Raw genomic sequence first — 13,603 nt, forward strand, 5'->3', positions numbered from 1 at the left:
ACTTTGTACTTGTTTGGGTTTATAAATATTTTTGATTGGAGCGTCACTGATGAGTCTTATGTAGACGAAACGCGCGTCTGGCGTACTAAATTATAATCCTGGTACCTTTGATAACTATTTACACCACTGGGTCGATGCCACTGCTGGTGGACGTTTCGTCCCCGAGGGTATCACCAGCCCAGTAGTCAACACTTCGGTGTTGACATGAATATCAATAATGTGGTCATTTTTATAAATTTCCTGTATACAAAACTTTGAACTTTTTGAAAAACTAAGGATTTTCTTATCCCAGGCATAGATTACCTTAGCCGTATTTGGCACAACTTTTTGGAATTTTGGATCCTCAATGCTCTTCAACTTTGTACTTGTTTGGTTTATAAATATTTTTGATTGGAGCGTCACTGATGAGTCTAATGTAGACGAAACGCGCGTCTGGCGTACTAAATTATAATCCTGGTACCTTTGATAACTATTTACACTTCTGGGTCGATGCCACTGCTGATGGACGTTTCGTCCCCGAGGGTATCACCAGCCCAGTAGTCAACACTTCCGTGTTGACATGAATATCAATAATGTGGTCATTTTTATAAATTTCCTGTATACAAAACTTTGAACTTTTTGAAAAACTAAGGATTTCTTATCCCAGGCATAGATTACCTTAGCCGTATTTGGCACAACTTTTTGGAATTTTGGATCCTCAATGCTCTTCAACTTTGTACTTGTTTGGGTTTATAAATATTTTTGATTGGAGCGTCACTGATGAGTCTTATGTAGACGAAACGCGCGTCTGGCATACTAAATTATAATCCTGGTACCTTTGATAACTATTTACACCACTGGGTCGATGCCACTGCTGGTGGACGTTTCGTCCCCAAGGGTATCACCAGCCCAGTAGTCAACACTTCGGTGTTGACATGAATATCAATAATGTGGTCATTTTTATAAATTTCCTGTATACAAAACTTTGAACTTTTTGAAAAACTAAGGATTTTCCTATCCCAGGCATAGATTACCTTAGCCGTATTTGGCACAACTTTTTGGAATTTTGGATCCTCAATGCTCTTCAACTTTGTTCTTGTTTGGGTTTATAAATATTTTTGATTGGAGCGTCACTGATGAGTCTTATGTAGACGAAACGCGCGTCTGGCGTACTAAATTATAATCCTGGTACCTTTGATAACTAATTATAGCAGGAATAAATTGTCAGGAAAGTAAAATTCCTACCAGGATTCCTGTCAACTTTCCTTCTAATTTGAATATTCCTGGTAGGATTTTTTCATAAATTCCTACTAGGAAAGTTGATTTTCTAGCAGGAATTAATATAAATATATGTTATAAACTGAAGTGTTTACACATTACACAACTGGGTCATTCGTTAGTTTGAATATCAGCCACATATAATAGAACAAAGAATATACATATTTAAACTTCTTCTCAAATACCTTCATAAGCAATCCTGTCTTATATATTCAAATATTTCCCTGATAATTATTTAATCTTTGCAGCATTGTTTTTACACAATCTGAATCTTTTACCCTCCAACTTTTGAAATTGTAAACTGGAACCTGGTTGCTAATATAACACAGCAAAATAAATGTTATTAGCAAACTGGAATTCAGTTAAAGATAATTGAATACAAATCAATATCAGTCAAGATAATAATCCTGCTTGAATAAGAAAAAAATCCTGGTTAGAAAGATTTTCTAGCAGGTAAAAAAAATTTCTGTTAGTAACCCAGGAATCTTGTAGGAAAATGAAAAATCCTGCCAGAAAAAACAAATTTTTTCTTAGTACGTCTAAAACAGGGATTTAAGATTTGCTGCCAATTCCATGTGAATTCCTGCTATAGTTTAGTAAGAATCCTGCTAAATATTTCATACGGGCAGTCAGGTAAAATGCCATTCTCGAGAAAGTAAATACTGCATGCCTGGTATATTTTCACAAATATATATACCCAATGTGAACATTATATATATCTGTTTAATTTCACAGAATACTAATAGAATAATTAAAACCTTTGTAAATCAATTCCATTGTTTTCTTGGACTAGCATTTATTAATCTTTACTGAAATTAGTTTATTTTAATAGAGCAGTGCACGACTATTTATGTTAAATGATTGCTTTGTTTAAAAAAGAACACAAAAAAATTCAGTTGAATAACGTGAATTGTAGATAAATTTCAAAATTACACTATCTGTTACATACGTACCCTACAATACTGATTAGCTAGTTGAATTCAAGTGAAAATAATAATCTTAATGATACGCTTGATATGGTGTGATCATCATCATCATCATCAACAACATCATCAACATGCAGTTAGGGTAAAATGTGTTAAAATCCTTGCCGTCAAGTCCAAATTATAACATGTATTCCTGATTCCATTCAACACTTGCACTCAGGGTGAGTATTTTATTAGTTCCAGGGAGCTTATTGAAGATTAAAGTGACAATCCCAAGAGTCTGAAATAAAATTTGATCAATATGTACAACATGCATGTACATCAATTGATGTAAGGAATGAAGTACAAATTAGATGAAATTGATTTGGTTTATCTATATATACAATTGTGATTACAAGTATATGTGTATGGCAGCCTCGGACAAGAAACAACATATTTTATTCAGTATCCAGAATTCAGTTTTCTATTTTACCATAGGATCTCTGTATTTGTCAATGTCAAAACATAAATATATATACAAAGATAGATGTGACGGTTTTTATTTATGTAAATACATATAATATATTATATATTAATTATCAGATTATCATGATTATCAAATATATATATGTTTTTTTTTCCTTTCATCATTTTATTCCTAAAATCATGGTAACCTCAGAAATCATTGTAATATCATAAAAGATTGCAATAAAGATAATTCTGTCTGTTATTGCATAGATCTGTAATGAGTATCTTTGATTGACAATGAATTATTGACCTTGAACTTGAACTGTATTATCTAAATACATTTATATATATATATATATATATATAATAGTAATGTTGACAATGTAGGTATAATTTAAGGAATGCGTTTAGGGTACTTTTATTTACAGAATATAACTATTAAAAGTCTTTTAATCATGTTAATGTCTTATGATATATATATATATTTATATCATATATCTTGCCTTTTAATATTTAAATCTACATTACCCATTAATAGATTCAGCCAAATATGTTTTAACAGATCCTCTAGATTTAAGATTTAAAGCTCGGACATTTATCAGTACAGGTAAACTCAGTTTGGTGCATTCAACTTCCACTTATGTTGATTAAACATTGTGTAGTACATGTTTATATATATAAATAACAAGGACAAACAAATGTAAACTACCTACTGTTTTGGAGCAAACACTTGGGATATTACACCTTATTTCAGGTAAAACTATGAACTAAGTGGTCTAGCTTAAAATCACTGGTCAGTACATTCATCATTAAACTTTACACTAATAGCATTGATTATATTTCATGTATTATATTACTTTGGTTTTAAAGTTACAAAGTAACTAAATCTTATAAAACTTCTTTTACATGTACTTTTTAGCCCACCTGGCCCAAAAGGGCCAAGTGAGCTTTTCTCATCACTTGGTGTCTGTCGTCTGCCGTTGTCGTCGTCTGTCGTTGTCATCGTTGTCCGTTTACTTTTACAAAAATCTTCTCCTCTGAAACTACTGGGCCAAATTAAACCAAACTTTGCCTAAATCATCCTTAGGGTATCTAGTTTTTAAAATGTATCCAAAGACCCTGGCCATCAACCAAGATGGTCGCCATGGCTAAAAATAGAACATGGGGGTAAAATGCAGTTTGTGGCTTATATCTTTGAAACTAAAGCATTTATAGCAAATCTGAGAAGGAGTAAAATTGTTCATCAGGTAAAGATCTATCAGCCCTTAAAATTTCAGACGCATCAAACAACCCCTTGTTGGGTTGCTGCCCCTGAATTGGTAATTTTAAGGAAATTTTGCAGTTTTTGGTTATTTTCTTGAATATTTTAATAGATAGAGATAAACTGTAAACAGCAAACTTGTTCAACTGAAGATATCAAGGATTTGTATAATAGTAAGACATATTCTTGGTGATATTTAAATAATGGCCCAGTCTCAACAGTTAAACAGAAATGGCTTTGTAAAAGGGCAACTGAGTTACTAATATAAACATCATAAACATGGTCTTTATTTAATTGGGGGGTTTTAATGACTACAAACTGTTCTTACTAAGCTATTTATAAAATTTTACTGAAATTAGTTCATTGACTAATGGAACTTTTGCATAGTTTACATGATTAAAGTTTTAATGTTTAGGTGAATTGAAAGGGAACCAATTTTGATAAGTCAGTGGTATCCGCAGTGGTGTTTGATTGGTAGATGAATTGACTTAAAGCATTGGCAATTTTCTCTTCATTTCCATGGAGGTAATTGGGCTCTGAAACTTTAGTCATGATTCATTAACGTTGAATAATTTAAATTGTTTATATGTTCAAATTATAAATGCCATTTTGATTTTATAAATTTCATTATTCTATCAAAATTACATAAATAAAATTGAGAATGGAAACAGGGAATGTACATGTCAAAGAGACAGCAACCGGACCAAAGAGAAGAAAACAGCTCAAGGCCACCAATGGGTCTTCAACACAGCGAGAAAATCCTGCACCCAGAGATAGGCTTCAGCTGGCCCCTAAACAAAAATTTGTACTAGTTCAGCGAAAATGGACGTCACACTAAACTCTGAAACTCATAAATGATTATTTTTTTAAACATACAAGACTGTAACAAAGGCCAGAGGCTCCTGACTTGGGACAGGCACAAAAATGTGCCACATTAAACATGTTTTGCATGATCTCAACCCTCCCCCTATTCCTCTAGCCAATTTAGAATAAACAAACACACAGAATCTGAGTCAGATGTTAGAATGGGTAACATAAAGGTTACTGTTAGACATATGTTTGTGTTAACAGTTTATATTATAATCTTATGTAGATTTTTTATCAAAAGTAGTAAAAATAAGTGAGCCTAACATTAAAAGTATCTTTTTTTTTTTAATTTTAGGAATACTATAATGGGAAACAGTAGCAGCAGATAAGAATTATGGGTACATTAACATGGACATTTGTAGTCGGTGCTGTGACCTTGGTGTTGACCTATGCTGCTATTAGAATATTTAAATATTTGAAATGGCTGAGACTTGTGATAACGTCTGTTTCAAAATTACCAGGTCCAAAGCCACATTGGTTCTTTGGAAATATTTTTCAGGTAATAATTATTTCATGTTGGATTTATATAGCTTTTTCTCTAATTCTTCATGAATTTATCCCTTTCTGCACCCATTGTATAACAAAATTTAATCAACGTGTGGTTCGTTTGATATCAGTTCATCATTGGTTTAAATCCGATTATGACGTCGAATTTTAATGCTTTCTTCTGAATTTTCTATTGTGACGGCATGAAAAAAGGTGACCATGCCTGATGACGTCACATAGAAAGAACACATCTTTTTGCAGATCATTCATAAAGAAGGAATATGTTTGCCTGCATATTGTTTGAAAATCCCGATCATTAGAGAAACATTTAAATTTCTCGGCGAGCCTCACGTTTCAAATTTGAAAATTTAACTGTCTCAAGTGGATAAATATCATATTACACTTGATGCAGTGGTAGAATCTATATTTATCATGTTTATGTAAATCTTCCTTTATTTAGGGATAATTGTTATAAGCCTTATTTTCACCAAACTTACATAACTTAAACACTACCCTTTTTCAATCATGATCAGTCAAATAAAAAAAGTTACGAAATTATTAGATCTCATCAAGACTTTTTGTTTATATAGATTAGACCGTTGGTTTTCCCGTTTGAATGGTTTTACACTAGTAATTTTGGGGCCCTTTATAGCTTGTTGTTCGGTGTGAGCCAAGGCTCCGTGTTGAAGGCCGTACTTTAACCTATAATGGTTTAATTTTTAAATTGTTATTTGGATGGAGAGTTGTCTCATTGGCACTCACACCACATCTTCCTATATCTATTTAATGGTATCTGGATGTACCAATATAATTGGTTGGAATCAAAACAACCAAAACACATATAGTTTATCTCCCTTCCCTATACACTCCTCATGTACATGTGCAATCAAAATCAGTACACTAAAAAAAAACCACTTAAACCTGATACCAGTTGAAAGTTTTATGCAGACTATACCGGTAATTAGAATTTAATTATCAGTTAAATTTTGATGGAATGTTTTCCTTAAAGTTTAGCTTGATAAGATCTGTTAAAGTCATATGACAAAACTGATTTTTAAAGCTATAAAGATTTTTATGCCCCACTTAGGGGACTGTGCATCTGTTTTTATATGATGAAATCATAATCTTTCAGTCAGTTTAATTGAAGTCTGGAGCTGGCATGTCAGTTAACTGCTAGTTAAGTCTGTTGTTATTTATGCATTATTGTCATTTTGTTTATTTTCTTTGGTTACATCTTCTGACATCAGACTCAGACTTCTCTTGAACTGAATTTTAATGTGCGTATTGTTATGTGTTTACTTTTCTACATTGGCTAGAGGTATAGGGGGAGGGTTGAGATCTCACAAACATGTTTAACCCCGCCGCATTTTTGCGCCTGTCCCAAGTCAGGAACCTCTGGCCTTTGTTAGTCATGTATTATTTTAGTTTTAGTTTCTTGTGTACAATTTGGAAATTAGTATGGCGTTCATTATCACTGAACTAGTATATATTTGTTTAGGGGCCAGCTGAAGAACGCCTCCGGGTGCGGGAATTTCTCGCTGCATTGAAGACCTGTTGGTGACCTTCTGCTGTTGTTTTTTTCTATGGTCGGGTTGTTGTCTCTTTGGCACATTCCCCATTTCCATTCTCAATTTTATCTATTTGTTCGTCTATTCGTTCATTCGTTAGTTCAATCGTCCGACCATTCATCTGTTCCTCCGTCTGTCCCACTTTTAAGGATAAAGTATTTACTCAAGGTACATGTAGTTTTTGATGAAGTTGAAGTCCAATCAACTTGAAACTTAGTACACATATGTTCCCTATGATATTATCTTTCTAATCGTTATGCTAAATTAGAGTTTTGACCCCAATTTTAGGGTCCACTGAACATAGAAAATGATAGTGTGAGTGGGGCATCTGTGTTCTATGGACACATTCTTGTTTTTTTTTGTTTGAAAAAAAAAACGACTGCAGAGTCTTCAGTGATGTATGATAGTTGTGTATGATACACATCCCCTCTACCAACCAACCACATGATGTCTTGGGTAAAAAAGTATGTATAATACACACCTAAATGTGGTTGATAAGACAGTCAATTCAGAAGTTTTAAAGGTGCCTGCTTCAGTCACTGTTAATCACAAGCTTTAAGCAGCTGCATGTAGCAGCTAGATTTGTTATAGACATTAGTTTTAATTGAGGGCTTGGGGAAGATTAGTAAAAACTAACCATGTAACCCTCTGAAAATAAAGTCGTGTTGCTGTTGTTGTCCTTGTTGTTATAATATGCATAAATGTGTTTTCAGATAAAAGATTTCAGTGACCTGATGTTTAGGATGCACGAGGAATGTATAGGAAAGGGAGATAAACTATATGTGTTTTGGTTGTTTCGATTCCAACCAATTATTATATTGGCACATCCAGACACCATTAAAGTTGTAATGAGATCTAATGCTCCAAAGACAACGATAGGTCCAGGATATCCTTTTCTTGTTCCATGGCTAGGTAAGTTGTGATTAGTTAAACTTATAACATCAGTTGCAATGAAATACATTGATTTTCAGGTCAACAAAATCATGAAAAAAAGGTGTGGACAAGAGTTTTTCTATAAATACTATAAATTTAGAAATAATTGTGAGGTTTTATTCATGCTTATTAAGGGACTGAGTGAGTATTGCAATAGTGAGAACTGACATTCTGACATCTGATACATATATCTGTATGCAAAGTTTCCTGACATTGCAATAATTAATCTCTCATTGTTGTCCATTCTACAAAATCGCAATAATAAATGCATGCAATCATTTCTGAATTAACAGTAAATTTATAATGTCTGATTTTAAATTGACATCATCTTCAAGCATAATCAGACTTGAAGTTAACTATCAATTTACAACATGATACATTTAATAGACATTATAGGTCTTCCCAGTGCCTATATATTCACGCTAGTCATCTCTTTGTAAAATCTCATATTGAAGAATTATTTATGGGCATGCATGCAGGTTATGAATCCTTTTTTGTCTCACATTCACAAGAGAATTTTATCAAAATGATATGAAGCACAGCACAGATATTCAATTATTGAATTCATTGTTATCATTTTTAAGGTCAAAGCTTATTAATAGCTAATGGACCAAAATGGGAAAGAAATCGCCGATTGTTGACACCAGCTTTCCACTTTAGTATACTGACAGGGTATTTTAAGCTCTACAATGAGGTAGCTGATGTATTATTGGTAAGTAATGTTAACACCACAATTTCACATGCAGTATATAGTGAGAAAAAAAAGCTAAATAGCAACAAATATTCATAATTTTATATATTTAAACAATAACCTATCTTTACTACATGTACTAAAATAACGAGGTCCAATTTGTTAGCTGTCAAAGAGACATATAATACAATTGTATTATATGTCTCTGGCTGTCATGACGTAAAAACGACAAATCAATGATGGTGTTGATTAAAAATTATACCATTCCAGGCCATTTTTATACGACAGCAAATTTACGTTTATTGGTATGACGTTGGCGTCGTCGGCGTCCGAAGACACATTGGTTTTCGCACTATAACTTTTTTTTAAGTAAATAGAAATCTATGAAATTTAAACACAAGGTTTATGACCACAAACGAAAGGTTGGGATTGATTTTGGGAGTTTTGGTCCCAACAGTTTAGGAATTAACTTGGGGCCAAAAAAGGGCCCAAATAAACATTTTTCTTGGTTTTCTCACAATAACTTTAGTATAAGTAAATAGAAATCTATGAAATTTAAACACAAGGTTTATGAACACAAAAGGAAGGTTGGTATTGATTTTGGGAGTTTTGGTCCCAACAGTTTAGGAATTAGGGTCCAAAAAGGGGCCCAAATAAGCATTTTTCTTGGTTTTCGCACAATAACTTTAGTATAATTAGAAATCTCTGAAATTTAAACACAAGGTGTATGACCATAAAAGGAAGGTTGTGATTGATTTTGGGAGTTTTGTTCCAAACAGTTTAGGAATTAGGGGCACAAAGGGTCCAAATTAAACTTTGATATGACGAATCTAACTGTGTATGTAGATTCTTAATTTTTGGTCCCGTTTTCAAATAGGTCTACATTAAGGTCCAAAGGGTCCAAAATTAAACTTAGTTTGATTATAACAAAAATTGAATTCTTGGGGTTCTTTGATATGCTGAATCTAAACATGTACTTAAGATTTTTTATTATGGGCCCAGTTTTCAAATTTGTCCAAATCGGGGTCCAAAATTAAACTTTGTTTAATATTGATTTCCACAAAAATTGAATTCTTGGGTTTCTTTGATATGCTGAATCTAAACATGTACTTAGATTTTTGATTTTGGGCCCAGTTTTCAAGTTGGTCCAAATCGGGGTCCAAAATTAAACTTTGTTTGATTTCAACAAAAATTAAATCCTTGTGGTTCTTTGATATGCTGAATCTAAGCATGTATTAAGAGTTTAGCTTATGGGGCCAGTTTTCAAGTTGGTCCAAAATTAAACTTTGTTTGATATCAACAAAAATTGAATCCTTGGGGTTGTTTGATATGCTGAATCTAAACATGTATTTAGATTTTTGATTATAGGCCCAGTTTTCAAGTTGGTCCAAATGGTGGTCCAAAATTAAACTTTGTTTGATTTCAACAAAAATTGAATATATGGGGTTCTTTGATATATGCTGAATCTAACCATGTATTTAGATTTTTGATATTTGGGCCCAGTTATCAAATTGGTCCACATTGAGGTCTTAAGGGTCCAAAATTGAACTTTATTTGATTTCATCAAAAATTGAATTCTTGGGGTTCTTTGATATGCTGAATCTAACCATGTATTTAGATTTTGAATATTGGACCATAATAGGTAAATGTCCAATTTAAAATTTTTAAGTTTTTAAGTTTAAGTTCTTAGAACACATTCATTCTGTGTCAGAAACCTATTTGGTGTCAACTGTTTAATCACAATCCAAATTCAGAGCTATATCAAGCTTGAATGTTGTGTCCATACTTGCCCCAACTGTTCAGGGTTCAAACTCTACAGTTGTATAAAGCTGCGCCCTGCGGAGCATCTAGTTTTTCTACATATAATTAATACTTCCAATAATTGACAAGTTCAATGGTCTAATCAGATACTGATACCAATAGTGTATGTCACATGTAATTTACGGTATATATATGCATGTATGTTTTGTATCTTCCTCCTTTATTAGGAGCACCTCCATGGGTTATGGTACGTATAAAGGAGGACATCACACTGTATCATTACATATTTAATGTGAGCATTCCTTGCACCGGTTGTTACGTAAGAAACCAGGACGGGTTAAAACAGAAAGATTTTCAAAGCAGAGAAAACTGTGCACCAATTATAATCAGCATGACCTTATATCAGATACTAAAAATTTTCTATCATGCTTAAAATAAGGCATAGGTACTTTAATTCAGTCATGGACCTGCAGTGTGTTATAGTGCTTCTTGACATAACAATAAATACATTATTTACAACAAAGAAAATAAGCTATAACATATAATTTTACTTTAATATTATTTATATTATATAATAAAGATTTTTTTGCACTTTTTACTTTACAGTTCTTTTAATTAAAAAATATGGTGCTAAACTTTTTACTCTGTATAAATATATATTCAAAGGTGATTCAGTGAAAAGCAATCTTGCTAGTTTTTTGTGGTTTGTGTGAAACAGGATGCATGTCGCCAGATAGCTAGTGATTTAAGATGATAACACTTCTATTTACATGATTTAGGAACTGTTTATTTACAATGTATCATCAAATATGAAATATGCAGTGAGGTATTTCCCACCATCACTATCACTAACTTTTTAGCTCACCTGGCCCAAAGGGCCAAGTGAGCTTTTCCAATCACTTTGCGTCCGGCGTCGTCCGGCGTCGTTGTTAACTTTTACAAAAATCTTCTCCTCTGAAACTGCTGGGCCAAATTTAACCAAACTTGGCCACAATTATCATTGGGGTATATAGTTTAAAAAATGTGTCCGATGACCTGGTCAACCAACCAAGATGGCCGCCACGGCTAAAAATAGAGCATAGGGGTAAAATGCAGTTTTTGGCTTATAACTCTAAAACCAAAGCATTAAGAGCGAATCTGACATGGGGTATAATTGTTCATCAGGTCAAGATCTATCTGCCCTGAAAATTTCAGATGAATCGGACGACCCGTTGTTGGGTTGCTGCCCCTGAATTAGCAATTTTAAGGAAATTTTGCTGTTCTTGGTTATTATCTTGAATATTATTATAGATAGAGATAAACTGTAAACAGCAATAATATTCAGCAAAGTAAGATTTACAAATAAGGCAACATGACCGAAATGGTCAGTTGACCCCTTTAGGAGTTATTGCCCTTTTTAGTCAATTTTTAACCATTTTTTGTAAATCTTAGTAGTCTTTTACAAAAATCTTCTCCTCTGAAACAACTGGGCCAAATTAAACCAAACTTGGCCACAACTATCATTCGGGTATCTAGTTTAAAAAATGTGTGGCGTGACCCAGCAAACCGACCAAGATGGCCGCCAAAGCTAAAAACAGAACATAGGGGTAAAATTCAGTTTTTGGCTTATAACTCAAAAACCAAAGCATTTAAAGCAAATCTGACACGAGGTAAAATTGTCTACAGGTCAACATCAGTATCTGCCCTGAAATTTTCAGATGAATCGGACAACCTGTTGTTGGGTTGCTGCCCCTGAATTGGCAATTTTAAGGAAATTTTGCTGTTTTTGGTTATTATCTTGAATATTATTATAGATAGAGATAAACTGTAAACAGCTATAATGTTCAGCAAAGTAAGATTTACAAATAAGTCAACATGACCGAAATGGTCAGTTGACCCCTTTAGGAGTCATTGCCCTTTTTAGTCAATTTTTAACCATTTTTTTCGTAAATCTTAGTTATCTTTTACTAAAATCTTCTCCTCTGAAACAACTGGGCCAAATTAAACCAAACTTGGCCACAACTATCATTGGGGTATCTAGTTTAAAAAATGTGTGGCGTAACCTGGCCATACAACCAAGATGGTCGCCAAAGCTAAAAATAGAACATAGGGGTAAAATTCAGTTTTTGGCTTAAAACTCAAAAACCTGCAAAGCATTTAAAGCAAATCTGACAAGAAGTAAAATTGTTCATCAGGTCAAAATCTATCTGCCAGGAAATTTTCAGATGAATCAGACAACTCGTTGTTTAGGACTGCTGCCCCTGAACAGGTAAATTTAAGGAAATTTTGCCTTTTTTTGGTTATTATCTTGAATATTATTATAGAGATAAACTGTAAAAAACAACAAATGTTGGCAAAGTAAGATCTACAAATAAGTCAACATGACCGAAATTGTCAGTTGACCCCTTTAGGAGTTACTGCCCTTTATAGTCATGTTTAACCATTTTTTCGTAAATCTTATTAATCTTTTACAAAAATCTTCTCCTCTGAAACTACTCATGGGCCAAATTAATTATAGATAGAGATAATTGTAAGCAGCTAGAATGTTCAGTAAATTAAGATGTACAAACACATCACCATCACCAAAACACAATTTTGTCATGAATCCATCTGTGTCCTTTGTTTAATATTCACATAGACCAAGGTGAGCGACACAGGCTCTTTAGAGCCTCTAGTTTATATGACCACACAAATTTTTTTGGATTGGTATAATGCTATGATGTCGTTTGAGACACATTTGGTTTCAGGACAATTACTTTAGTTTTAGTATATGGATCTCTATGAAATTTTTAAAGAAGGTTCATTACCACAAAAGGAAGGTTGGGATTCATTTTTGGGATGATGGTCCGAAATGTTTAGGAAAAAGGGGCCCAAAACAAGCATTTTTCTAGTTTCAGGATAATAACTTGTGTATAAATATTTGGATTGCTCTGAAATTGTACCACCATGTTTAATACCACAAGTAGAAGGTTGGGATACATTTTGGGGGTTTTGGTGCCAACAGTTTTGAAATTAAGGTCCAAAAAGGGGCCAAAAACAAACATTTTTGTAGTTTCCAGACAATAACTTGTGTGTAAGTGTATGGATCTGTCTGACATTGTATGACAAGGTCCCATATCACAAAGTAAAGGCTGGGATTAAGTTTGGGGGTAACTTCCCCAAACATGCAGGAATTAGGGTAAAAAAAAGGGGCAAAAAACAAGCATTTTTCTAGTTTCCAGACAATTACTTGTGTTTAAGTGTATGGATCTCTCTAAAATTGTACTACAAGGTTCCATACAACAAAGGAAAGACTGGGATTGAGTTTGATGGTTACTGCTCCAAAGTGGGAATCAAAAAGTTCGGGGAGGGGGGTTTCCAATTTTTTAAGGGGTTCATATTTTATTTTTTTTATTTTTCAAATTTCAAATATTTGAAAAGTTTCAAG

General features: G+C 33.3%; 2 protein-coding genes across 7 annotated transcripts in view; one reads left to right on the forward strand and one right to left on the reverse strand.

Annotated features, from left to right (window-relative positions):
• LOC134680848 (cytochrome P450 4B1-like) overlaps positions 1-3,277 on the reverse strand; it is a 29,785-nt gene extending 26,508 nt beyond the window's left edge. The window contains exons 1-2 of one of the 2 annotated variants that reach the window (XM_063540111.1): positions 3,159-3,262; positions 2,211-2,463 (exon numbers count right to left, since the gene is read on the reverse strand). The gene's annotated coding sequence lies outside the window, so the exon portion shown is untranslated. Of the gene's footprint in view, positions 1-2,210; positions 2,464-3,158 lie in introns of both variants that reach the window. The other variant, XM_063540108.1, reaches the window with a different exon arrangement.
• LOC134680846 (cytochrome P450 4B1-like) overlaps positions 1-13,603 on the forward strand; it is a 29,092-nt gene that overhangs the window by 1,387 nt on the left and 14,102 nt on the right. For 2 of the 5 annotated variants that reach the window (XM_063540102.1, XM_063540106.1), the window contains exons 2-4: positions 5,054-5,257; positions 7,526-7,724; positions 8,330-8,457. In XM_063540102.1, the coding sequence (XP_063396172.1) occupies positions 5,093-5,257; positions 7,526-7,724; positions 8,330-8,457 (492 nt within the window). In that variant the 5' untranslated portion in view covers positions 5,054-5,092. Of the gene's footprint in view, positions 1-2,375; positions 2,405-3,218; positions 3,405-5,053; positions 5,258-7,525; positions 7,725-8,329; positions 8,458-13,603 lie in introns of those variants that run through there. The other 3 variants (XM_063540107.1, XM_063540101.1, XM_063540103.1) reach the window with 3 other exon arrangements.

Source organism: Mytilus trossulus, chromosome 8 (genome assembly GCF_036588685.1).
Source record: "Mytilus trossulus isolate FHL-02 chromosome 8, PNRI_Mtr1.1.1.hap1, whole genome shotgun sequence".
NCBI lineage: Eukaryota > Metazoa > Mollusca > Bivalvia > Mytilida > Mytilidae > Mytilus > Mytilus trossulus.